This window comes from Diospyros lotus, chromosome 2 (assembly GCF_014633365.1).
Source record: "Diospyros lotus cultivar Yz01 chromosome 2, ASM1463336v1, whole genome shotgun sequence".
In the NCBI taxonomy this organism is placed as follows: Eukaryota; Viridiplantae; Streptophyta; class Magnoliopsida; order Ericales; family Ebenaceae; genus Diospyros; species Diospyros lotus.
This window is the reverse complement of record NC_068339.1, coordinates 46,229,004-46,249,046: the sequence shown is the minus strand read 5'-3', so window position 1 is coordinate 46,249,046 and position 20,043 is coordinate 46,229,004. Positions and strand designations below refer to the sequence as shown.

At 38.1% G+C, this 20,043-nt stretch overlaps 1 protein-coding gene across 1 annotated transcript in view; it reads right to left on the bottom strand.

Moving 5' to 3' along the window:
- Positions 1–20,043, bottom strand: part of LOC127795799 (nuclear pore complex protein NUP107) — a 53,065-nt gene that overhangs the window by 9,251 nt on the left and 23,771 nt on the right. Inside the window, exons 13-20 of the mRNA XM_052327707.1 lie at positions 18,583–18,671; positions 17,842–17,973; positions 16,791–16,913; positions 7,123–7,221; positions 6,844–7,032; positions 5,102–5,276; positions 4,833–4,989; positions 4,430–4,632 (exon numbers count right to left, since the gene is read on the bottom strand). Of these exons, the coding sequence (XP_052183667.1) occupies positions 4,430–4,632; positions 4,833–4,989; positions 5,102–5,276; positions 6,844–7,032; positions 7,123–7,221; positions 16,791–16,913; positions 17,842–17,973; positions 18,583–18,671 (1,167 nt within the window). The remainder of the gene's footprint in view (positions 1–4,429; positions 4,633–4,832; positions 4,990–5,101; positions 5,277–6,843; positions 7,033–7,122; positions 7,222–16,790; positions 16,914–17,841; positions 17,974–18,582; positions 18,672–20,043) is intronic.

Here is a 20,043-nt window from a genome sequence, read left to right as displayed (position 1 = left end):
CGCAAACTGTCTAAACCGCAAACCGTGCGGTTTGGACAGAATCCAAACCGTTTTCGACCGCCAAAAAAAAAAACCGATCGAATCGGTTTGGTTCGATTCGGTTTGCCCGGTTTCCGCAGTGCACTGGTTTTTTTGAACACCCCTACTCAAAGCCCTTCTGTTAGGCCTTGGATTTTGGACTCTGGCGCCACTGATCACATGTGTGGTAACAAAAATATTTTCTCTACCCTTACATTTTCTGAACATTTACCAATAATCACTCTTGCAGATAGCACCAAAATACTAGTTAAAGGGATAGGGAAAACCTCTCATACCTCATCTTTCTCTTTAAATTATGTCCTTTATGTCCCACGTAGTCCTTTTAATTTACTTTATGTTAGTTAGCTTACTAGAGAACTAGACTGTTCAATAACCTTTACTTCCACTTCTGTTTGTGTGCAGGACCAGGTATGGGGCGGATGATTGGCGTCAGGCGTGAGTAACAGGGCCACTATCATCTTCTTGTGCCTAGTTCAGCGATAGCTTGCACTAGTGTGACTTTCCCATACTTCCTTCACTCTCGTCTCAGTCATCCCAGCCTCTTCAAACTGAAGAAATTAGTTCATAGTTTTTCGTCATTATCCACTTTTAATTGTGAGTCATGTCAACGTAGTAAACACGTTCGTAGTTCTTTTTCTAGTCGCGTCAATAATAGGGTTGAGGCTCCCCTTTTCCCTGTGCACTCTAATGTATGGGGGCCCGATCAAGTCAACTTTACTCTAGATTTTTCATATTTCATTACTTTTATTGATGACTTCTCTCATTGCACTTGGTTATTTCTCATGAAGAATCGGTTCGAATTGTTTTCTATCTTTCAAACACTTACTGCTGGAAAAAAAAACATAGTTTGGAGTTTCTATACGTGCTTTATGTAGTGATGATGCCCTTGAGTACTTTTCCTCTCAATTTACTACGTTCATGATTGCTAATGGCATCTTGCATCAATCTTCTTGTCCTTACACACCTCAACAAAATGGTGTTGTTGAGCGTAAAAATTGACATCTCATTAAAACTACACGAACACTACTTTTACATGTCAATTTTCCCACCAAATTTTGGGGGAGATATTTTTACTATATGTTATCTGATAAATCGCATGCTATCTTTAGTGTTAAAGGACAAAATTTCTCATTCTCTTTTGTTTCCTACACAACCAATTTATTCTATTCCCCTTCGTGTATTTGGATGTATATGTTTTGTGCATTATTTTTCACCTAGATAGGATAAACTTGCTGCCAAATCTCTCAAGTGTATCTTTCTCAGCTACTCCCGATTACAGAAAGGCTATAAGTGTTACTCTCCTGAGTTGAACCGTTAGCTTATGTATGCTGATGTCATCTTCTTTGAACAACAGTCTTTCTTCTTGGTTGCTTAGCCTGATTCACACCCCCCATTACCATCTTCAGGTCCACATTCCACGATCCTCCCCTTCTTACATATCATCGCCGTCCTCAACCCGTTGCCAATGCTAGCATTCCTCCCAAACAGGACTCTCCTGACTCACTCTCTCCGTCAGTGATTCCTCCTACCACGAATCCTAAGCCAGATAGCGTTCTTGTTGCTCTCTGCAAAGGTACACGATCTTCTCGTAATCCACACCCTCTTTATAACTTTTTGTGCTATGACCATTTGTCACTTGCTTATAGTGCCTTTGTTTCGAATCTTTCCTATGTTTCTGTTCCTAAAACCACAAGTGAAGTCATGTTGCATCCTAGTTGGTGCCAAGCTATGTTAGATGAGATTAGAGCCTTACATTCAAATGGTACTTGGGATTTGGTGTCTTTACCACCAGGAAAGACTCTCGTTAGTTGCCAATGGGTGTTCACCCCTAAAGTGGGCCCCGATGGACAGATGGATCATCTTAAGGCCCACTTGGTTGCCAAAGGTTTTACATAGATCTATGGGTTAGATTATAGTGATACATTTTCTCTTGTCACTAAGATGGCCTCTATTCTCCTATTTCTTTCTATAGCTGTCATGCATCATTGGCCGCTTTATCAATTGAATATTAAAAATGCATTTCTCCATGATAATTTACTAGAGGAAGTTTAAATGGAGCAACAACTTGGTTTTGGTTTTGTTCCTTAGGGGAGTCCAATATAGTCTGCAAACTCAATAAGTCTCTCTATGGTCTGAAACAATCTCCATGAGCGTGGTTCGACAGGTTTAACATTGTGGTTCAAGCCTTTGGTCTCACCTAGAGTGAAGTTGATCATTCGATTTTCTATCGACACTCCACTTCTTTATGCATCTACCTTATTGTTTATGTAGATGACATTGTTATCACAGAGAGTTATCAAGTGGGCATAAAAAAACTGAAGGAACATCTAGATCAGCATTTTCAAACCAAAGACCTAGCAGACTCTAATATTTCTTGGGTATTGAAGTTGCACAATCAAGAGATGGTATCTCAATCTCTCAAAGGAAGTATGCACTTGACATCTTAGAAGAAACTGGTATGGTGAACTACAAACCGGTTGACACTCCAATAAACCCAAATGTCAAACTCTTACTGGGACAGAGGGAGCTCTTTTCAGATCCTGAAAGGTATCGAAGACTAGTAGGCAATTTGAACTATCTCACAGTCACTTATCCTAACATTGTTTTTGCTATGAGTATAGTTAGTCAATTTCTCAATTCTCCATTTGATTCTCACTGAAATGTTGTTATCCGAATTCTGAGATACATCAAAAGAGCACCGGGTAAAGGACTGCTCCAAGAGAATAGGGGGGACAGATATTTTTGTTATGTATATGCAGATTGAGCAAGATCTCCTTCTGATCGTAGGTTAGCCTCTAGATATTGTGCTCCTATGAGAGGAAATCTAGTTTCTTGGAAAAATAAGAAACAAAATATAGTAGCTAGATCCAGTGCAGAGGCAGAGTATTGGGCTATGACTAATGCAACTTGTGAGCTTGTCTGGCTTAAGCAACTCCTGCAAGAACTCAAGTTTTGTGAAGTGTCCCCTCTAAAGTTTGTTTGTGATAATTAGGCTGCCTTGCACATTGCTTCCAATCCAATGTTCCATGAACAGACCAAACATATTGAAATCAACTGTCGCTTTATTAGGGAAAAGTTGGTTAAAAGTGTTATTGTTACAAAGTTTGTTAACTCCAATTATCAACTTGCAGATGTCTTCACCAAATCTCTAAAGGATCCTCGAGTAGAAAATATTTGTAACAAACTTGGTGCATATAATATCTATGCTCCAGTTTGAGGGGAAGTATTAGAATTATTTGTATAATTGTACATATTTTATGTGTGTTTTATTTGTAATTATTAGGCCTTGTAATTAGCCCGTAGGTTAAGACTTGTTATGCCTATCATAAATAACAAGTTAAGAGAGGTTAATCTCTTAGGTTTTTCTCTCCAAATTATTCTCTCACATTACCCATAGAATTAATAAGGCAAGATGATTAAAATCATAATTGTAGATCTCATTTTTTCCAGAAGAAATCTGGTACTAAATATTGGTTATTTCATTTTGAATAACATACCAATAGATGCCAGCAACACTGGACGGTGTACCGACCAGTATTACAACGATGTTGGTGATGGATTCAATAGCACCAAACTCCTTATAGTGTCCTTCACCTCGTGGTATCCTTTTATTAATGAACAGTCAAAGCCAAGGGCCCATTTTTTTGTTGATGCAACAGATGAGCACCTTAAAATGCCTATAGTTTAAGAAATTTACAACAACCCAAGCTCGAGAATCTCAGTCCTACCCATAGCCAGGGGTGGATGAGATGTGGAGACCATAGAGGAATCATTTTGTTGAGGAAGTGCTTTAGAAGGAAAAGCCTTTTGCCAAGTTACCAATGGTTGAGTGGTCATCTCATAGCAAGACAAGTAGCGCTCAAGTGGTTCATCAATTAATTGCAAAGGGAGCACACCATATATGTTGAGTGGTGGAGATGACTTTATGGTCCTGACCGAGGACGAAACACTGTGTGCCATTCCTCTATTAGGCCAAGTAAATTCCCTAGAAGAGAAGTTTGAAGAAGGGAAGAGAAAGTAAAACCTCTTGCAAACCACCTTAGTATTCCATTGGACAAGTGACTCCAACAGTCAAATTGAGCCACACAGTGAGTGAAAGTGTTGTGTGACGGAGATTATCATGCCAAGTGGAGCCTCCTAACTGTATCACATGGGATGTAACAAAATGTGCACTTATTCAGATGGAATTATACTTCAAACTCTCTGATAAATGGACCAAATCCTGGATGAAGAAGTTACCAGCTACAGAAAAAAGTACATCTTAACACATTACCAGACCATAAAAGTTAAATTAATGCAATCCAAAGTGCAAAGTACAGAATGTCTCCCAAAATATTAAATTTCCATTCCACCACTCTGAATCAAACAAGAAGATCAAGGAAAAACATACCATCAATTGACGTTCTAAAACAACCTCTTCGCTTACTGTTGAGTAAAGAGCACTCATTAGTGTTGCACATAAGGTGGGATCTGGGCACAAACATTCTCCAGAAGGCAGACAAAGCATTGCACTGGCACGCATTTCAAGGAATAAAGGTTCTACAGACTCATAAACATGATCTTCAGTGGGAATCAACCACGAATTTTCTTTTCCTAGAAAAAAAGATGATTCAATTAGAGTGCAGAACATAAATTCAACACTCAGAACCCCCAAGTGGGACAAAATTCAAATTAAGTGCGATGAATTCAACAGCACAAAGGTCCATAACAAAAAACTATACAAGTAAAAAGCTAGCTAGGGCAAATATATATATATATGCAAATCTTCCCAGAAAATAGTTACACGCACTCACTTAGAAGCAGTGTCAATGAAGAATGTAGAGTTTCTTCGGCAGCTCTAATTGCTCTTTGCTTTTCCTCAACTGACAACTCAACGGCAGAAATCTCAGTGTTCTGCAACTCAACTTTCAGCCAGTTCCGATATGTTGCATCACAGGAGTAGTACTCACTCTAATTGACCAAATATTGCATAGAATGAAACTCAGGCAAGATTATTTCTTAAGTCCAAAGAAAATCATAAACAGCATCCATTATAATAAAAAAATACAAAACAGTAGCATACCCAATCCTGAAACTCTCTTAAGTGCTCAGAAACATCACCATTATCAGCAGAAAGTAGATTTTCTGTTTTCTGTTTCAAAGGTTCAGCAAGAAAACTAAGCAATGTGTGAGCACCTATGGGCATTGCCGGCACCCTCCACATAGAAATAAGAGCAAACTCCCTGAACAGTACGTTGCTACAATAATAATGAAATATTAATACTCTTAAAGTCAGAGGAAGAGCCAAAGACAGGAAAAATAGTGTAATAGTTAGCATTATGCTTAAACAGCTAAAAACCATACATAACAGTATGTAAAGAGTTAACACCACAGAACAGAAGATAACAAAACTAGACATATTACTATGTTTTTTAATACATATAAAATTTCAAACCATATATTGATAGCAGAGATTAATCAAAGCAACAAAAAGAAGACCATGACCGGAACCCAAAAGCTCCCACAACAGTGATGATATTGAAAAGTAGAGCTCCATTCCAGTACAAAAGCAAGGCAATATGAAAGAATTGTTATTGTCAATTCAGATTATTCACCAAAAAGAGGAATTTGAGCAATGATTTGCTCGCCATCAGTAGTGAACGTTTATGCTGATACAGATATATGACATGACATATCCTTGATCACACAGGTGCTAAGGCTAAGATTCATTCTTATGAGTCATTCCATAGGGTTATCAATTAAAATTCCATATACCTGCAACATATAAGATTCCTGTAACTTGGTTGAAATCAGATCTCTAAGTGAAGTAAAAACTAGGCAGGGCCACAGCCAATTAGATCAGGTAGTTCTGGCTATAGGACATGTGCAAGGTCATCCTTATGCATAAATAGGTGGAGACCATAGTAAATTATCTAATGCCAGTTCACCATACGCCATCCCAGGGGAACAGAGCAATTGCTGAAAGGGATTGTTGACTCAGAAGGAAATAATATTGGACTGTGTCTGGCTGAACCTTATGTTTTATTTGTACAAAGTGGTTATCCTCAGTGTCAAACCTCCTTGTTCACATCTTATACCCACAAATGACCATAGTTTGCCATTCCCAAATTACAAAGATTCTTTCAGTACATGCTAAAAAATATGAAGATGTGATTGTTCTAAACGCATCAAATTCAAGTGTGACTTCAAAAATTCTACAATTAGCAGTGCATATCAGGTAATTGCTTCAGTACTGAGCTTCCAGGTACACAGGCATCAGCAATGGATAATTAAAGAACCCCCCTTTTCCTTTGATGAGATCAGACCCTAGCTTCCATTTGTGGGGAAAAAATAGTAAGAATACAAAAAAAAGTAGTCTTAAGCTTATTAAATAATAACTGTGATAATAACAGAAATAGATAAATTATCTAACCCTCTTGTTTCTATGCTTCTACGATTCAGAATCCTAGAATGCCTAAAGGGGGATACTCTGTTTTCCCTTATCTTCCTCTTCTTTGTATGGGGAAGAGCTTCACACAAGGCATCTCTGACATATTAAGTGGTTTCAGAGCCTGCATTAAGGGCATTCCTTTTGGCAAACTTGACATTTAACAGCTAACTTCAGGTACTGTTCATATTAAATATTTTTTAATCAGAGTACTCTTAATATTATTAGAAGCCTTCAGTTTGAAGCTCCTATCAAAATGTGTCAACACTGTGGTATAATGTATAACTACACGCATGATGCATCTGGTCTATAATGTAACTGTCTAGAAATGGCAACCACAAAATTTCTAGCCCTTGAAGTTCTAATTTATCAGTTACCTATGCAACAGTGCTCGTAGAAGAAGTTTCGTACTAACAGCATCAGCATCATTAATAGAGGAAGGAGGTGTAAAGCAGAGCCACTGAACAACCATAGCCTTTTGAAGACTCTGCAGATGGTGCTGCTCAGCAACATCAGATGACTTATCATATTTTCCAGGTTTGATTTCTCGAGATCTCAAAAGAACCCTGTTAAAAAGCATTATAATGAACATTGCAGAATAATACAACGTATTTATATCATAAGATGAAACGAAAGTCAAGGAAAGAGATAGAAACCTCTCAATGATTTCTTCAAAACTGCCTTTTGAATCATCTCCAGTAGAGAATGGCAGGTACTCGATGGCAGAAAGGAAGATTCTATATTTGATATGCACACTATAAGCCAGAAAAGGGGCAACAAATTACAACATTAGAAACAAAACCAGGGTTGAAATAAGTAACCTAAATTTAAACCATGCTGTGTATCCTAAGGAGTTGGTACACATAGCACCTCCCCTCCCAGTTATACATATAAATTGAAGGGTCCATTGGAAGTGAAACTTACAAATATGATTACCATAAACAAAGGTGATTATCTGATATCTCTTACCATGCTGCTAAATGGACATTTTACAGCAATTGGACTAGAGCAATTCTTAATCTGTCATGTTACCCTTAGACTAATGCAAGCCCCACAAAAAGTTCAGATGTGATGGCCCCTCATTTAGAATTGTTATAAATTGGGAGCACTGGCAGCCTTGTAATCATCAAAGAAACCGATCAAACACCTCTCACAATCACTCTCAACTCACCGGCCAACACACCACACATAAAGGTATAACAAAGAACAGAATTTGAAGGCATAAAACAGAACAAGAAAGAAACAAATAAGAACCGGAAAACACAAACCACAAAGGCCAGATTTTATCCTGGTTCAGATTGCCTTGTTAGGACAATCTACATCCAGTCTTGAACCTCCTCGAGCAGCCTCCTTTTATTCAAAGAATGATCAGTTACACAGTTTGTTTTCTCCCTTCTTCTATTTCCCGAGTACACCAAGTCTTCACCCCAAGATTACAAAGCTACCAAACTCTAGCCTTTCTCTCTAGCGATCATACTCGTTACAAACAGAAAAACTGATAACTCTGTTTTGCCTGCTACCCCTAGCCCTCTATTTATAACAGTGGGCAGATATCCCAATGAAGATTATTAAATATTTACAGTTTAACCCCCCAACTATCACTAATTACAACATAGGATATAAAGTTTTATTTAATGCTTCCTTGGCCCTCAAAAATACACTGATTTTCTTATCCTATACTCTAGACAACTTTTAACAAGAATGAAACAAGAAGCACCTGTTTTTACCACAAAAATATTACCAACAATGGTGTTTTAACAGAGACTGTAGTTTTTGGATAGAAAAATGTCTCTCACCTTTTCATTTGATTGAACATAGATATATATAGATTACAAGGGAGAAATTACCCATATGGAGTCGGTTAAGGAAAGAAAAATTGTCACCTAGTGATAAAATTAACTGTACACTTAAATACAAAATTATAATCATATGATTTTTTACATGCCCCCTCAAGCTGAACTGTAAATATTAAGGAAGCCTAGTTTGGATCTTCACATCTTCAAACTGAGTATTTAGTAGATCTTTGTCCACATTCAAATTTTTCTTTATAAAATGTCTGCCTATTTAGGTCACTTTGAACATGTTGAGTTGTTGTCAATATCTAGTTAGACGACTAAGATATTGGATAACCGAGAGGTCTTACTTGACAATGCCTTTACTATGTCCTCAATGTCGGAATATGCCTCCTTTGTGGCATCCTAAATTTCTTGTGTCGTCTTTGAGCACTATCCTCCTTTACAATGATAGCTTTTGATGGGTTCAATTATAACCACACTATACTTTTTCACGAGATCAAACAATAACCCTTATAATGTTTTTTACACTTGGGCTGAAGCAATAACCCTTACAATGCTCTTTATACTTGGGCTGAAACAATAACCTTAATTGTCCACCATTTTAACCTTAAGTGCAGTCAAAAAAAAAAAAAACTTTCTGAGCCACTGTGAAAGTAGATTTATTTTATTGGTATTGCACCAACATCATCCTTCAGTTCCACTAGAGATATGACTAACAACCTCTTGAGTCTTGAGATCTCCCAAAGGCTAATTATGATTTAATTTGATGTGTCTCTTCCTTTAGCCTTAGCCTCGGCCTTCAGTCTATCATTCCTTTTTATTCTCTATTTAAATTCCAGATTACAACTTGAAGGCTAAACTCGCTCTACCTGCAAATGAATTTGCTTCCTGACTATCTTGTTACCCACCTGCTTGTTGAATTCAATGTTGATGGAGTGTTTGGTGACGTTACAAACACAGCCAGTCTGACCATGGTAGAACTTGGGGAACATGCCCTTATGGACGACCCCGTTAACCTTGATGTCGACATAGTCTCCAATGCGATAAGTCCTGGGCGTCAACGGAAGGATCATTCATTTTCTTCCTGAAGGGCCGAGAGAACAGGTCTCTTGTTCTGGATCTCAATCCGTGACTGGTCGGCATCTTCTCTCACTACTTCTGTTTCTCTCTCGACGTGGTTTCAACGGTTGTGATTGCAGTTAAGGGCGACAACAACAGTGATAGTTGTGGTTGAAATTGCGGTGATGGCGAACGAAGATGAAGGAGATGGGCAGTGGCCGACGATGGCAGTGTTTTCTCTCAGGAAATTAACTTCATCATCTTCACTGCTCTCTCCCTCTCTCTCTCTGAACTCTCCGCCTAACCCTGCTCTAATACCATGTAGTTTTTAGATAGAAAAACCTCTCTCACCTTTTCTTTTGATCAAACATACACATATATAGATTACAAGAGAAAAACCGACCATATGGAGTCGGTTAAGGAAAGAAAAACTGTGACCTAGTGACAAAATTAACCATACACTTAAATACAAAATTGTAATCACATGACTTTCTACAAAGACAAACCATCAAGACAATAACATTTTCATAGCAGTTTCTTTGGCATTACCATTCTATAATGTTCTCAAAATATAAAAAGTGGACATTACAAATTAAAATAAACAAATTGAACTTTAGCTTGTAGATATTTTCCCTTGCGGTGATCTATCTTTTTCTTCACTGTTGATTTAGTACCATAGTTTACTGTATATATAGAATGCTACAAGTTCATAGTATTCTGCAGACATGTTTGAGTGTGTCCTACAACCGAATATATAAGCCCAAACAAACCATGCATAATGAAATAACATCACCATTTGATAATGCAAGCAAAGGGCAGTGATCCAATGCAGGTACAATACCACTTTCTTAGGAACGAAATTTTCTTCACTATATTGTAAATATAAACTAGTAGCCAGCACTATAACTAGAATCCTTCAACTAAATCCTTGCTTCCAGTAATAAATTCAAATAATACATTCAGCCCTACTACATTTATTTAAAGTGGTCTCCATCTTGAAGCTTACAAGTACGTCTCATTTTTGTTTATGGCATCAATAAAGGAAATAATAAATGATTACGGATAATTTTGGACCAATAACTAGAGCACAAGCCTAAAATGTAGAAATTCTTAGACAGAATGTGAATAAACAAATGCAAAAATAGACTGTGTCCTTAACATCCCAAAGAAATGAAACAACAATCACCTGTAAATATAAACTAGTAGCCATTACTCTAACTAGCAGCATTTAACTAAATCCTTGTTTTCATTAATAAATTCAAATGATATATACTCTAACTAGCTTACAAGGATATCTCATTTTTGTTTATGGCATCAACAAAGGAAATGATACATGATTACAGACAATTTTGGACCAATAACTCATGCACAAGCCTAACATGTAGAAATTCTTAGATAAAAAGCGATTAAACAAATGGAAGAAAAAACCATGTCTTTAACATCCCAAAGACTGAGAAAACAAAATCATAAACAACAATATTCCAGTTGATCATTGATTGTCAATAACTTCATAAATTGCAGCTTCTATTAATTACTATTTACTTTTATCAAACAACTCCCAGTAAATAATCTACAATTCTGTTGCTTAATAGTTAATAAGTTTTGACAGGTTCTGCTTAATTACTAATTATTTTATGAACTGTCACGACCCTAAGGGTAGTTAAGGAATAAGGCCTACTTTGTATGTTAGTTAGTTAGTTGTGGTAGGCGGGAGCTGGCCATAACAACCCTTGATAACTCTGTTAGGGTGATATAAATGTAATCTGTTGGGAGGGAAGAAAGCATTGAATAACAGAAGCATAGTTTCCATCTCTCTCTCGTTCTCTCTTCTCTCTTTTCGCTCTCTTTCTTCTCTTTACGGTTAATTACCAAAACTGTCCAAGATCCATTCTTGGGTCTTGACATTATGGTATCAGAGCCGGTCGAACCAACTGTGGGTGACCGGAGAATTGTGATGGATGAAGGCAGAACTGATTTGGGAAGAATGACCGAGGGTACACAGACCCAACAGATGGAAGCGGTCGAGTTCGAGATGCATCAAACCCAAGAGGTGATGACCCAAGCGCGGGAGGAATTGATCGGGTTGAAGGAGTTGATAAAGTGAGATTCGGAAAGAAACCGCGAGGCGTTGGAGCAATACGGGTAGAGGTTGAATAGCGTATTGGGCATTTTATCGTCCTTGCCGCAGTTCCGACTCTCATCGGAATTCTCTTCTACGGGTAATTTGGAACCCTTACTGCCCACCCAAGACCACACACCAAATCGAGGCCAGCCGGAGGAGTCTCGTCCAAATCAAGAAACCCAAGTGCGGAACCCTCAATATAATTCCCATAACCATACCCCTAGTGCACGTCTAGAAATTCCTCTGTTTGAAGGAACGAAGCCTAAGTGGTGGGTGAGGCATTGTGAGAGATTCTTCCAATTGTATAAGGTGTTGGAGGAACGGAAGGTTACCTTGGTCGCAGCCTATCTAAACGATACAGCTGATTATTGGTACCAAGGGTGGATCCAAGATCATGGTCTTGAAAAAAATTGGGATGTTTTTGCGGAAAAGCTATGTGCAAGGTTTGGGGAGAGGAGCATTGGGGATGTAATTAAGGAATTCAGTAAGCTAAAACAGAAGGGGTCAGTAGTAGATTACCAGACACGGTTTGAAGAATTGAGAGCCATTGTGTATGTGGCTAAGCCAGGGTTAACGGAGGAGGACCTGGTCTCTACATGCATAAGTAGATTGAGGGATGAACTCTGCTCAATGGTGAAAATGTTGATGCCCGCGACAGTGAGTCAAGCAACTAAGAAAGCTAGGCTCGAGGAGTTGACATTAGAAGCAATTTTCAAAAAACATAAGGTGCCTCTCAGAACGGGAATGGGAAATGGCCAATTGGGTGGGGGTAATTTCGAGGCCATGCCTCCATTAGTAACTCAAGGAACACCTAAGGGATCGTATAACCCTAGTGGGCCCCGAAATGCAGTGATGGAACAGAGGCAACAGTTAGGACTCTGTTTCAAATGTGGAGACAAGTATAGTTTTGGGCATCAATGTAAGAAACAATTAATGCAAATAGAGGGGTCAGATGGGGAGAAAGAAGAAGAAGAAGTGGTGGATGAAGAAGAAGAGTGCCCAAGGGAATTGCAAGGTGAGGAAGGGGGTGAAATTTCATCTCATGCATTGAAAGGCAGTCCCATGGGGCAAGTCATTAAGGTAAAAGGTCAAGTGGGAAGAACAAGCCTAATGGTGTTGATTGATAGTGGGAGCAGCCATAGTTTCATCAGTGAAACTATGTCCAACAGTTTGAAATGGCCTTTGACAGCAACTACACCCTTATCTGTGAAAGTGGCTAATGCTAGTAGGATGTACAGCCACTACAAATGCATGGGTTTTAAATAGGTGATACAGACTCGAGAATTTGTGGCTGATCTCAGGGTTCTAGAGTTAGGGGGATACGATATTGTCCTCGGTGTTGAATGGATGAAGACGGTCAACCCCTTAACTTTTGATTTCAATAAGTTGTAGGTGACTGTAGAAGTGGGGGGCAAGAGACTTACTTTGCTGGGCACTGGAGCAAGGGGAATGCAAGTTAATCAGGGGTAGTAAGCTGCAAAAGATGATGATCACTAAAGCTAGGCAGATAGCACAGCTATATTTGTTACAAGCGGTAGCTGTAGAGAAGGATATCAAAGACAAGGACAACCAGCTAATCAAACCATTGAATCTCAAGTTTCTAAAAAGGTACATAATCCAAATACTTCGCACCTACTTTTGACGGATTTTAAGGACTTGTTTGACGAGCCTCATTCTTTGCCACCCCAACATTCTTTGGACCATTTCATTCCTTTGAAGACACATTCTGACCCCATTAATATCCGGCCTTACAAATATTCCCCCATTCAAAAATCAGAAATCGAAAAACAAGTCAATTCTATCTAAAAACCTCTATAATTCGTCCCAGCCAAAGTCCATATGCCTCTCCTGTACTACTTGTCAAAATAAAAGATGGTACATGGAGATTTTGCATCGATTATAGGCAACTTAACTCTAACACTGTCAAAAATAAGTTTCTCATACCCTTAATTGAAGATTTGTTGGACGAATTACGGGGTGCCAAGGTCTTCTCCAAGCTGGATCTTAGGTCTGGCTATCACCAAATTCGAATGGCACCGGATGACAATCACAAAACCGCTTTTAGAACACACCAAGGGTTGTACAAATTTACTGTCATGCCCTTTGGTTTGACCAACGCGCCCGCTACTTTTCAAGCTTTAATGAATCGAATTTTCCAACCCTACTTAAGGAAGTTCATCCTTGTTTTTTTCGATGGCATCCTCATCTATAGCCCTGACTTTGAACAACACAATCTCCACCTTAAAATTACATTTGAAGTCCTTAGGTCTCATCAAATGTATGTCAAATTATCTAAATGTGCCTTTGCTAAAACTGAAGTGGAGTATTTGGGCCATATTATGTCCGGAAAGGGAGTGAGAACTGATCCAGCTAAGGTGGTTGCTATGGTGGAGTGGCCAACGCCAATGGCTGTAAAAGAATTGAGAGGTTTCCTCAGTTTAACTGGGTATTATAGGAAGTTTATTAGGCATTATGGGTTAATAAGCAAACCTTTAACCGAGCTACTCAAGAAGGATGCCTTCCAATGAAGTTCTAGAGCCGAAGCCGCTTTTGTAGAACTTAAAAGCCATGACTGACGCACCGATGCTAGCATTGCCTGATTTCATTAAGAGTTTTATTGTGGAGACGGATGCATGTGACAGGGGAATAGGTGTTGTACTTATGCAAGAGGGGCGATTGGCATTCATTAGCCAAGCTCTAGCTCCAAAGAGTTACTTAGGATTGAGTGTTTATGATAAAGAGTTACTTACGGTATTAGGAGCAGTGGACAGGTGGCAGCATTATTTGGAGGGGGCACCTTTTTATATAAAAACAAACCATGAAAGCCTTCAATTTTTATCACAGCAACGGTTGCATAATCAGTTACAACGGAAGGGCATCTCCAAACTTATGGGTTTGGACTTTACAATCCAATATAGAAAGGATAAAGAAAAGGTGGTTGTTGATGCATTGTCAAGGAGGGATGAAGTGGGTAACTGTCATGCAATATCTGCCGCCCTTCCTGTGTGGATTCAAGAATTGGTAAGAAGCTATGACACCACTGAATGGATTAAGGAGAGGGTGGCCCAATTAGCAGTGCAACCTGGGAATCCTCAAGGGTATACCTTAAATAATGGGGTCCTTCGTTACAAAGGCAGATTGGTGGTAAGAGAGGACCAAACACTTAAGGAGTAGATTATGAAGGCTTTACACTCTTCCCCGATTGGGGGACATTCTGGGGTACGAGTTACCTATCAAAGGGTGAAGCAACTTTTCTTTTGGCCAAGGCTAAAAAATGATGTGGTGCAACTAGTGATGTCTTGTGCAATATGCCAGTAGTGCAAACACAAACAGGTTCCTTACCCAGGCTTGTTGCAGCCCTTAACAGTCCCTGAACAAGCATGGAGGAGATATCGATGGACTTTGTGGAGGGGTTACCGAGATCGGAAGGGAGGGATCTGATCTTGGTGATAGTGGACTGGCTGGCCAAATTCGGCCACTTTATTAGCTTAACCCACCCATTACAGCATCAGAGGTGTCTAGAATATTCTTAGATTCAGTGGCCAAGATCCATGGGGTGCCCACGTCTATCGTGTCAGACCGAGATAAGGTTTTTACCAATCACTTTTGGCATGAATTATTCAAAAATTTGGGGGTAGGATTGCATATGTCCACTACATATCATCTCCAAACCGACGGTCAAACGGAGTAGAGCGGGTTAATCAATGTGTAGAGGCCTATTTGCGTTGCATGTGTTTCACAAAACCCAAGAGTTGGAATAAGTGGTTGGGCCTAGCTCAATGGTGGTATAATTCTAGTTATCACAGTACCATTAAGAGGAGTCCTTTTGAGGCAATGTTTGAGCACAAACCAACCCTCCTACCTGCGATATCAGGACCTAACCCCACTATGGCTGCAGTTGGCAATTATTTTTCACAAAGGCAATTGTTGATATCAATTCTAAGGAGGGAGTTAGCCACTACCCAAAACCGTATGAAGCAAGTGGTTGATAAAAGAAGGACTGAAAGATCATTTGAAGTAGGTGATCAGGTCTATCTTAAGGTCAGACGTTTTCTACAGCATCCTTATACCACAATTCCAGCTTCTAAGTTGAGTCCTAAGTATTTTGGGTTGTTTCCTATTCTGGCCAAAGTAGGAACCGTGGCTTACAGGTTACAGCTTCCAGAGGGAGTGCAAGTTCATCCTGTTTTCCATGTATCATTACTCAAGCCAACGAAAGGACCACTACCCCATGTCAGTACAAATTTACCTCTAGTAGCAGAGCAGCTGGAAGAGGAGGTGGAGCCTCGTGCCGTTGTTGAAAAAAGGGTTATATACCAAGGCAGTCTACCTATCACTCAAGTACTTATCCAGTGGACTTATCGGCCACCAGAGTATACCACGTGGGAAAACTTGCTAGAACTGTTGCAGCAATTTCCCAGGGCTGCCGGACTTCTATAATTCTTGAGGACAAGAATTCATTTGAAGGGGAGGGCAATTGTCACAACCCTAAGGGTAGTTAAGGAATAAGACCTACTTTGTATGTTAGTTAGTTAGTTGTGGTAGGCGGGAGCTGGCCATAACAACCCTTGATAACTCTGTTAGGGTGATATAAATGTAATCTGTTGGGAGGGAAGAAAGCATCGAATAACAGAAGCATAGTTTCCATCTCTCTCTCGTTCTCTTTTCGCTCTCTTTCTTCTCTTTACGGTTAATTACCAAAACTGTCCAAGATCCATTCTTGGGTCTTGACTTGAACCAACTATCTTCCAGTACATAATTTACTATTCTGTTCCTTAACATTACATAAAGTTTTGAGAAAACCTCTTTCAATTCAATATTAATAATTTTGACAGAAAAATAATAAAGTACCATATACAGGAATTATTGGAAAAGTTTAGAGCCTAATTATGACATAGATTGTATAAAATATAAACTCCCTTTCTGGCATAAAAATTCAATGTGATTGGAATTATGACAAAGACTATGTATCACAAGCACTCTTTCAGGCATAAAATTCAGTCATATTAGAATTATTTCTACTTTTACACAAAAGTTACATACTTCTGCACATTTGCTGGCCAAGGAAAATAACAGGTAACCTAGATGTTAGCATTTAACCTTTTTAAGGTAAAATTGTTAAATTTTGGCAGAGGACTCTCTAAATTTAGCAGTTGCATTACTTAATAGTTTTCTCTCTCATGTTAAAGTTCAACTACATACAACATAACATCCCACAAAACACATCCCGCACATGTTACTATCTGCAATTAATAATCATGAAAGCAAGAAGGAAAAGAAAAAAATACGTTCAACAACCAAAAAGATTAAAGGGATGAAACAAACGCAGTTCTGGAATGAAAAGCACCTGCTATTCAGCCTTAATTCCATCATATGCACAAAGAGGTCAATGCAACGATGATGTGCAAGCTGAGAAGCATAGATGCCGACCAACCCTTCATGTTGTTCTGAAAATAGAAACATTGCATACCTGAAAATTGTATTTGCAGTCAGCAATTCCAGTTATGTCTCCCAAAGTATAGACATACCAAGCTATTCTAGAAAATAATATCTCAGGTTCATCGAGCACACTATCAAATCATATAATAAGAAAACAAAACCTTGGTCATTCTTCTAAAGGAACCAAGATATCCTATCTAACAGATGGCACACTTGAGTGGTTTTAAGTCACGTTTCATCCAAGAGATTTCCAAATGAATTGAATATGTCCTTTCTAATGGACTGGAAGAAAAATGTTAGTTCGAAATAGGGGGTTTCAAAATATCAAGGTGTTAAAAATTATCACAACTGATTATAGATAAATGAAAACCACTGCAAAAGTTGGGAACAGATTATGGATACAGAAGATACAGGTGTGAACAGTCTTGTATAAATCCACTAAACACCAATACCGTCAACTTCTTTCCAAGGAAACAGACTTTGTGTCATTTAAAACTTAAAACAGTCGCTGTACAAATAACATATTGTTACTAACTAAAAGCTAGAATGCTATCCCTGCTTCTTCCACAGGGGATGGAAAGGCTTCAATTCCTGATGCAGGCACTGGTGCAAGTGATTCACTTGGCAAAAGACCTAATAAGATGAAATGGCTCAGTGTTTTAACCAAAATTTTATGAGATAAATTCACTATCATCTGAAATTTTATTAGGCCTTGGAACTCAAAAGAGTTCCAGCTTTCCATTTTCATACATGCTTTAATATGGAACATGCAACAAATAAACCAACAGTGCTAGATACTTGTTGAGTAAAAAATTTTAAAAAAAAAAAGTGAAAAGAAAATAATAGACATGTTAAATAACAATAACTGTTATTTCTATTGCACCATAACAAAAAAGTACTGGAAGGCCTAAAAATTCATTGATAACAATAACTAAAAGAAACATGTAAGAGACACTTACATATGCAGAATGAGATCACCAACGTTCATGATCTTCTCTCTAAAAGTATCGTTCATTTGATCCCCAAGTAAGTATCTCAGAATAAGAACCAAGTGTGCACCAAAGCGAATCATTTGAGGATCACCATGAGGTCTGACATAAAGCACAAAACACATCCAGCTCAACAAGTCACGTATTTTCTAAATCAGTAAGGTGACTGGTTGTAACAACAAATTGTAATCACAAAGAGTGGCTTATCCCAAAAAAATTAAAAAGAAGAAGTAATCACAGAGCGTGTTTCCAAACAGAATAAATAAATAAAGTGAAGCAAAACATTAACTTTACATGCCTCCATAAGAAATCATATCAGGAGATGACACACAACTTTCTCTTTTTAAGCATTTTGCACATATTTCATCTTATTTTATTGATATTGCTTTGAATGAGTAACATGAGGCCCCATTGAACAAAGACTAGGATTTTTTATCTATTTCATGAATGATTTGGAATGAAAAAACTAAGTTACAATCACAGAAGAACCAAAACAGAACAATCTATTTGTTTTGTTTCTCGCTAGCCCAGATATCCAAATTAAAATTCAGAAAAACAAATGTATCTATCCAAAGACATATTTCTTGCCTTTTAAAGGTGATACATATGATATGTGTTTCCACAAACCTGAGGGACCAAACCATTTTAGGCAAACAGAAGAACTAACGGCGAACAATCTAACTCTGGTTTAGATGAATAATATAAATTTACCTGAAAATGCTTTGCTCATCTTCCACAGGTGATATCCATGACCATATAAGGTCTAGCAGATGGGGTATATCCCCCATCATAAGATTCATCTGCACAGCAATGCTCAGTTAGCAAAGACTGTCCAATGGCATGAAATTCCAACTAAAGCATTTGTCACAATCATACATGTAACAGAAATACTTCCTCTAGTGGGTAAATGAAATGGCCAGCAAAAGATAATTTTTTACTAGATAAATAAAATTATAAACGTATGTAGAATATAACTGCCAAAAGGTGATGAACCCTGTACAAAAGAAAGATAAAAGCCTAATAACAATAACAATCACAAGCCTTCAATTCCACAAAGTGGGGTCTGCTATATGAATTCTAGACCTCCAATCATCTCAAATCATCATCATTATTCTAACCAAGTTAGGGTTAGTGGCATGACATTCATAATGTCAATTAATTTTTAAAAGTCAAACTAACAATATAAATCCAAGTAAAAAAACAAGGTGGCAAAATTTTACACTAGATGTCCTTCCTAACACAACCCCTCTAGCGAGGGAATGATGAGATAAAGTTCCAGCACTGTCTTCATATAGAAAAGTTCCATCAAATGGCAATGAATGAAGATAATTGATATGATTGTGTCCAATCACATAGTTGATATTGCGAAACCAACTAGTACAACATGGAAATGTGACAATCTCAATCCATCAATAATTCAAATTTGAAAAATCCTAATGCTTAAGAGGTATTCAAACACTCAAAAAACCCTACCAAACTAAGAATCCAAATGACACTAGGAAAGAAAAATCAAGCATTACTAATCCTCTAAAGTTCCTAAACAAAACCTACATAAGTAGAATTATAAAATAACAAAACAATAAGCCTTAATCTCTCAAGGCGGGGAGTTGGCTACAAGGATTCTAGCTCACCAATCATCTCTATGGTCATATCATCTATAAGACCATTATAATGCCTATCATGTTTTAAGAATTTTGAACCAAGTTTTTCTTGCTTTTCCTCCATTTCTTTTGTTAAAAACTTCTCATATTCCATCCACTCTTCTCACCAAAACAAAAGCATCTATCAATCTTCTTCTCAAATATCATCAAACCATCTTAAAATCATGCCTCGCACATCTTATTATCAAAATAGGAGCCACGTTGACTTGATGAGGTATAATTATTTTATAACTTTAGAAGTCCAATTGTGCCCAATATAAATGAAGTTATAATTAAAATTCTTGATCTCCATCATTCTCCCCAAAGGAATAGCACTCTATCCCAGAGAGTGAAATCAATAACTTGAACCATCAGGATCAAAACCATGGATCTTCTCCTCAATAATCAGCACGGTGAATCTTGATCTCCAATTCTTGTGTGGTAGCTCCAAAAAGTAATATTAAGCTCTTCAAGAATTTCAATGTGTTGTCAGATGTATGTATGTATGTATGTATGTATCCTGCATCTTCTT